This window comes from Eucyclogobius newberryi, unplaced genomic scaffold (assembly GCF_026437365.1).
Source record: "Eucyclogobius newberryi isolate DKJ021-1_F unplaced genomic scaffold, fEucNew1.0.hap1 SCAF_17, whole genome shotgun sequence".
NCBI classification, from domain to species: Eukaryota; Metazoa; Chordata; class Actinopteri; order Gobiiformes; family Gobiidae; genus Eucyclogobius; species Eucyclogobius newberryi.
The window spans coordinates 32,278,802-32,286,275 of record NW_027315801.1 but is presented as its reverse complement, the minus strand read 5'-3'; the positions used below and the strand labels follow the sequence as shown (position 1 = coordinate 32,286,275).

The 7,474-nt window shown below is 39.1% G+C and overlaps 1 protein-coding gene and 1 non-coding gene across 3 annotated transcripts; one reads left to right on the top strand and one right to left on the bottom strand.

The window, feature by feature from the left end:
* Window positions 1–1,806: 1,806 nt before the first annotated feature.
* Window positions 1,807–5,018, bottom strand: LOC140363494 (protein FAM107B). Of its 2 annotated transcripts, none has more exons than XM_072450095.1 (5): window positions 4,516–5,018; window positions 3,367–3,394; window positions 2,695–2,737; window positions 2,463–2,607; window positions 1,807–1,980 (listed from the first exon to the last, which is right to left on the bottom strand). In XM_072450095.1, exons 1-5 carry the CDS (start codon window positions 4,552–4,554, stop codon window positions 1,879–1,881), a joined length of 357 nt encoding a protein of 118 aa, XP_072306196.1. In that variant the 5' UTR covers window positions 4,555–5,018; the 3' UTR covers window positions 1,807–1,878. The 2 variants fall into 2 exon arrangements, with proteins under 2 accessions (XP_072306196.1, XP_072306195.1); XM_072450094.1 differs by having other exon boundaries at window positions 2,695–2,806; window positions 4,516–4,862.
* An 820-nt stretch (window positions 5,019–5,838) lies between these two features.
* On the top strand, window positions 5,839–6,155 carry LOC140363645 (small Cajal body-specific RNA 2). The gene has a single exon (XR_011927161.1).
* Window positions 6,156–7,474: the final 1,319 nt, after the last annotated feature.

Genomic DNA, 7,474 nt, shown 5'->3' with positions numbered 1-7,474 from the left:
TACTACCTTCACATGCAGTACTATGTGTATGTGCTCCAACATGCAGTACTATGTGTATGTGCTCTTGTAGTATGTGTATGTGCTCTTAAACAACTATCTGCAGAGGTGGGGAGAGTAGTCAAAAGTGGTACTCAAGTAGGTGTCAAAATATTGTAAGGCTACTCAAGTAAGTAGTATAAAGTACAAGAAATTACTCAAGTCAAAGTAAAAAAGTATAAAGTCTAAGAAATTACTCAAGTAAAAGTATAAAGTCCAAGAAATTACTCAAGTCAAAGTAAAAGAGTATTTGGAGGAATTTGAAGTCATTGGAATATCTCAATTCTAAAATGAAACTTGGCTGCTACAATGCATTTGAAAACTAAATCATATCTGAAGTAGGCACAATACAAGACATAATATGGTCAAAATAAAAGTTTTTGTTTCTCGTAGACTTACTGTGGAAATTAGTAACTAGAGCATTCAGTAATAGTACTACTAATTAAAAGTAGGCTACTGTTACTTCAAATATTGCTCAAGCAGGAGCAGAAGTGTGGTGCACGAATGGAAAACGATGCTCAAATTCATGAAAACGTTACTGAATGAAATGTAACGAGTTCAACCATCTCCAATGAATAACCTAATCTGAATGATCATTGAATAGTCTATGCACAGTCTTCAATACAACAGCAAAACACACCAGCTCTCAACTGACGCGCTAGATTTCTGGGGATCTGCTTCAGTAAACAAAGCCGCGGCAGGCTCTGGGATTAAGTTCACTTTTAGATCCAGACCAGGGGGTGAAGTCCAAATCCAGCTTTACTTTGACTGTTAAACAAACTTCATCGGCTTTATCTTTGCACTCGCTACACTCTCCTTTTATGTGTGACGTACTCATGGGGCGCACACTCATCACTCAGCCGGAGCATGAGTGGATTTCATGTTTGCAGACTTTGTGTCACAGCAACATGATGAGGCATTTAATACGATCCTCGACAAGATGAGTTGACCATCAATGCCGTAGAACATTTTTGGTTTGATGGATTATTTTTTAATCCTTGTGTATGTGTATATGGCCTCAGTGTTTGTGAAATAACCTGTCCGGTGCCCACATTCTGCCTCCGAGCAGGTGGCTTCACTGACTTTCCTAAATGTGTGCCGAGCTTAACCGGGCCCTTGGGCATTATTGTCCTGCACATTCTGAAAGGCGCGCTCCAGATGGCCCCTGCTTTCCCCTGCTCCTCGCCCCGTCCCGTGATGGAATGAAAAGATCAGCTAATTAAACCGAGTCCTACAGCCATGTGAACGAATAGTGTGCGCATGTCCTCGCTTGCAAATCAGTGGCGGACACTTTGAATAGTGCCCAGCCAAACAAGGCACCTATGCAAACCTTAAAGTCTTTATTTCCACAACACATGGGCACAGAAACAAACATCACTGTGTGTAGGCCAATCAATGTACAAAAACATGTCCCGTTTTAGGACTTCATCATGTTGCTTTATATCGATAAACATTTAACAGCGCAATTGTTGTTACAAAAATGATGTCTGAAGTAAGCTTTTTCTAGAACGATGACAAGCAAAAAAAGTACTTTCATCTCCTGTTCCTGACACAGTTGTTTAAAAAAAAAAGAAAGGCTTTTTTGGAGAATTTATAGCCAATAGTTTCAGAGTACAATCAAGACATAGAGAGAAATATATATATTTTTGAGGTATAACTTCAGTGTCAACAGGTGTCGTTATTGAAAGGTCTTTATTGAGGCGTTCATTTCCAGGGCTAAGACAAGACTGAGTAAAAACGTTTTCATAAAAATACTGATCTCTATATGTGCAGAATTCTGTGGTCCTGCAGCACGGGTGTTGTTCAACAGTAGGGCCACTGTGGTGAAGGTGCCTCAACGCCTCACTGGTCAGACATCTGCGTCCGCCTCAGATTGTCTTTCACTCGGACAAATTCTGGGATCTTCTCCTGATTTTCTCGCTGCTTCACCTCCTCGAGCTCAAACTGGGGGAAAAACACAAACGTCATGGACAAACTTAGCAATAGTGTAGACTAAATACCGAAATAGTGATGTTTATCAGTAAAGCCAATTCAATACATTTATTTTAATAGTAACAAACTAATTACAATACAGTAAAGCTGACCATCTGCACCTTCAATCTCTCTGACCTTCACTCACATATGCACTGGTCAGGGATGAGATGAAACTATTGGGTTTGTGGGCAGACGCCACTGAAACACTGCCGCACTATTATGACCTTTTTGACTTATTCATTGTTCAGTGCTTTATGTTGCACCGAATCACCAAGACAAGTTCCTATGTTTGTGAGTTCTGTTCAATGGCAATACACTTCTGATTCTGATTCTTATTTTATATACGGTGCATTCACTTATCAATGGTCGCCAAGTTCCCATTCACCAAGCGGTTAATTTACTGAAAATTGCAACAGAGACATGGATTTGATGTACAATGTTGCATGACTGACCTCCTTGAGTTTTTGCTGCCTCTTCCGGAGCTCGGTCTCCAGGTCTGAGGGTCCCAGTCGCGCCTGCTCCTCTTCTCTGTGGATCTTTCCCCTTCTCTGCTCCATGACCCTCTTCAGCTCTGGCTTCACCCCAAACAGAAGCCCTCTGCCCAACACATCACCACCACGTACATTATTATCTCATGACATCTTACATGCTGCTGTTTGTTAGTATTTATGTGCGTTATTGTACCGTTTATGGCCAAGGAGAAGTTCTCGATGCAAATTTTGGAAATCTGAAACAGCGCCATTTAGTTTATTGGGCTGTGAGATCTCGTCGCGGTCCGCTGCGAGCTGGCATGCGTCTAAGGGAGTGCAAAGGATGTGCCGTTATTGTTGAAGGATGTGGATGTTGCCCTTGCCTGCGCCTGTAGGAACTGCATAGCAACTGGATGATGAAAAAATGAACGTCTTGACTTTTTGCCAAATGCGGTCTGTGGCAGCCATTATATCACTTAGTAAGATTGGACTTGTAATATTGATGGACTCAAAGTCAGACAGGCCCTGAATGTGAGTTATGGAAACTGATATTTATTGGATTCAGTTCTGCAAGTCACAAGCCCGACTTTTCAGCAAAGAAGTGAGAAATACATTGCCACAAAAATGATTCTTAATGCAACTTTTGTTTTGTTTTGGTTTCCAGCAGTAGTCCCGATCTGGTGCTACTTCTAAATTCATGTAGTATATAATGGGGCAAATGAACAGATACTTGCAGCAGGAATGTGGCCTATATTTGCATGGATGTAGATATATGCAGTATTGGTTTGTATTTGTATTATGTTATTTTCAAAAAGTGATCTTATGCTCACGTTATTAATTGTCCTTATTCACGTTATTAAGGCAACAATACACATGCAGTACTCACCTTTTTTGTTATTCCCATATCCAACTTTCTGGAAAAAGAGAAAAATATAATAATTAGAAGACTAGTTCAAAATGCCACCTGACCATTACCAAAACACCTCTACAATACTGTTCACCTCATTAGATAAGCAGTGAAAGGGAGAGCATCTTTTGTTTACATTGAGCACAAAGGTAGTGTAATTCGATTCAGGCTTTTTGGACAGATGGCCAGACTCTAGACTATATTTATCCTCTTCTGAGATATATTTTTTCATCCAAAATCATACAAAGTGTTTAAAACAATTGTGTGGTTTAACAATAAGATTTGAAACTGAGACGATTACCTTTGACATGGTCTTGAAACCGATATCTGCCTGCAAAGTGAAACCAGATAAGCTGGAGTGGAGACTTGCATTAAACAAAGAACAGATGGGAGACCACTGTTGCCGCAAAGCCCTTCATCTGATAACGAGAACTTCAAATCCTCCATGTTCAGTGTTGCATCAATTAGTTGCCAGTCAAAACTTATGGATCATTAGGTGTAATTTGGGAGTCAGTTTCCAGTGCCCCCTCAGCTCCTGCCCCCTGCTGAGAGGCTGCACTGGCCCCGAGTTAGATCTGATACGAGCCATTGTGAAGCAAATCCCTCAACCTGTCGAGTATTTGCATCTATGATTCCATTTACGACTCCGTGTTAAATTTGCATGGTTGAGCGTCCGTCTGATTTGATATTGTTCTATGTTGTAGTTGTTTTGACCTATTTCAGTCCTCACTCTCCAAATGAATCATCCTTTGTTTTGATTAATGCATTATTCATAATATAATGTGATGTAAAGGCATACCCTTCATAACCTTCATTTGATTTGATAAATGTACAATCCCTTTCACATAACAATCGCAAAGCTAAAAGAAAGAAGCTTTGTAGTCGTTTTATAAAACACATGACTCCTCTATTGTCTGTCAATATATTACTACACGTCAATAAAAGGATCGAGCTCATGTTGCCTACAATAGTGGAGTATAGCGTATAGATTTGGAGTCAAGTTTCCAACACAAGCAACACAGCGTTTACAATCTGCTCGGCTACATTAAAGAGTCACCCAAACCTGCAACAGATGGCTACCAGACCATCCACTGACCTGCTATTCACCTGCACAAAAAACATACTCACTTTTTTTGCATTTCCTCCCTCCATGGCAGAGGTCCTCATTGGCTCTCCAATCTTTAGTCCATTTTAGAAGTCACATTTTCTCATTGTTTCCTCTGTAGCATCTCAGCTCAGCATTGTTTCTTTGTGTTGTTGTTGCAGATCCTAGCCCTCCATGTTCTTCTCGCACAGGAGCGTGTGCAACAATACTCAGTAGTGATAGTAGAAGCTGAAATCTTGTTACGCCATTCAAGATTACCTTACAGCCCCCTGCAGGACACAGGACACTAGATTAGTTAATTGTCGCTGACACAAATGCTTCTTAACAAACCTGCAAGGCTCCCTTACCTCTGAGGCAAGTGACACCAGAGGGAAAACTATGAGTGATTTGTCCAATTTTACTTTGGACTTGGCTTCATGCTGTGGTTGCTGCATTTTATATAAGTTGGAAAGTGCTTGTGATATGTGGCCCGTGCTGGGTTTCTCAGGTTTCAGGTCACGTTGGCTCTGAGCTGCTCATGATCACACTACACAGATACAACAGGTCATGGGGATAACTCTATCAAGACCCACAAACCTTTATTTTTGTTCCATAGAGTTTGGTGACATTGGTGCTGTTTGTTTGTAGATCGGATTAAAAATAATTCACATAAGAACAGGATATTTAATTTAGTATGTTTCACACTAAATTAAAACCAAGACAAAAAATTAAAACCAAGACAAAAAATTAAAACCAAGACAAAAAATTAATACATAAATAGTAAACACAACTCCAATAGGATGTATACTTTTTTTTGTTTAAATCTGTTATAGACAATTGACAAAAACTGCCACTGTCAAAGTCATCATTCTCCTTTGTGTATTCGGTTTTGTTATCCTTTATAAAGCCTCGATATTTTATATTACTATATATATTATATATTATATAGAATATAATATAAATTTTATTTTACTTGCACACACAAAAATCAGTATTTTTGTACCTCACAGTGTCTATATATAAATATATAGTCTACTCTTTTGCTGTCTTTGCTTTAATTATTTAGATTTTAGACTATTATTTTTGCCTTTTGTTATTATGTTGTATTACAGCAGCCAACCAGCTCCAAATGATAAAAAAACTGAGACTCATCATTATATAATATCCCCACACACAGTGCTTATTACTACTATTTATTCTGTGGTGGAGAGGAACTACATTACCGCATAAAACCAGCAGAGGACGTCATCATCCCTAGTTTGCATATCCTTCCCATGATGCTTTGCGCTATTCTGTTTAAAAACAAACCCGGAAACGTCGTGCCACGGTTGCTGATTGTGTTGTTTGAATGTTGTGCGAGTCGGTGAGTGTTTGAGTGAGTGAACGTGCTTTGTCTGAGTGTTTTGGGTAAATGCGAGATGCGAATGTGTCGTTTTAAAACCTACACGCTGATCTTATTTGATTTGACCCGAGTTTGGCTCTGCTCGCGTCAGAAATGATAAGAAAAAACGCTCTGTAGCCGTTCACTAGCGGCATTGAACAGCAGCGCGGCTTCCAGAGCTTTTCCACGCTCCGGCTGTGGTCAGAAATGATGAATTGATCAGATATACAAGTTCTTGGTGCGGCCGTGGTTCATTCCTGGTCGCACCGCGGGACAATGCGTATAGAGGCGATTCTGATCTCTCCACAAGTGACCGCGCTAACGAGCTACACTGTTAGCATTAGCCCAGGAGTTGCCTCATGTTTATAAGGATTTGATAAGCGTGAACTGAAACCAACGCCTAAATGCAAACGTTTACCTTCTCATTGGCTTTCTTTAGTAATAATCTTGTTCAAGCATGAATAGTGATGAGAGACCACGCGTATATTGCTTTGTTTCATAATGAACTGTTAACGATGGCCTTTGACCTTAGTGACTCCTACAGGCGAGTTGTGGTATAACGTGAGGTCGTGCAGCAACCGTAAATACTTAAATATGCAATAATTAAAGTAGCAGCGATTGAAAAATATGGGTAATAAGTAAGTGAAATAATAGATGAAAGCTAAGTTTCTCAATTCAAGAAGTGGGAGAAGGCGATGCAGTACAAAACCGCAAACTTTGGTCCATAAGTACAAAACCGTGGTCAGGCCATGTGTTGTACAGCATTTGTCTTGCTCTTAGTGTTTTGGTAGTATTTGTAATTGATATGATTTTAGATAACATGTTTCTATCTCCTGGTGTTCTTACCACTTTATATACAGTAGTCTTCATAATACTTCTTAACCTATTGACTTTTGGCAATTCAGACTTGATCAATTCTGCCAACTTTATGTGAGGAGTGTGAATTTCTAGTGTAACTGAGCAAGTATTATTGATTTATTATCCATCACCTTCGTTTTATATAGCCACTAAAGACCAATCAAACCAAACAAATTTCTCAAAATAGAAATAAAAAATAAAAACGCCCCGAAACCTCAATAGTTTCAGCTTGGAAATTGTATGAATTTATGTTTCAATCATACTTTTTCTCATGTTGCAACTTTTTTAGTCTTAGTTTTTGTGGAGACACAAGGTTTTGGGGCTCTACTACAACCATTGAACCATTTACAACAACTGAAAATGAATTTGGATTCTGTTATAGTAGTGGTGTCAGATCAACTTGCAAAATGAAACAAATTATACTTCCCTGAACAAAGAGTTCCCGTGGGCTGTGAAAAGCAGGATTTGATACATCCCTGAAGTGTTTCTTTATTTGCTTCTCGAATCTGCATCTTACGTCTCCGGTGTGCTTTTGAAACATTTATAAAAAGCAAAGGGATTACAGATTAATTCTTGACTTGATAAAAATGAATAGAAACTTTATTGTCTGTACCAGCTGGTGACAAATTATCCCTCTAATTGCAATCGTACTTTGGGTAGATTCTTGTATTTGGTTTTAACTTGACTCCACGTCCTTGGTACATTGCTCCTTCCTGGTAAAAGATTGTCAATTAGTTTATATAACTGTTTATTTGATTAAATAT

Excerpts from the sequence above, each read along its gene's own strand:
- LOC140363494 (XM_072450094.1), bottom strand. The coding sequence starts at position 4,554 with ATGAGGACCTCTGCCATGGAGGGAGGAAATGCAAAAAAA. Across the intron at positions 3,395-4,515 it reads AGGGAGGAAATGCAAAAAAA|AAAGTTGGATATGGGAATAA; the intron begins GTGAGTATGTTT and ends CTCTTTTTCCAG. Across the intron at positions 1,981-2,462 it reads GGCAGCAAAAACTCAAGGAG|TTTGAGCTCGAGGAGGTGAA; the intron begins GTCAGTCATGCA and ends TTTTTCCCCCAG.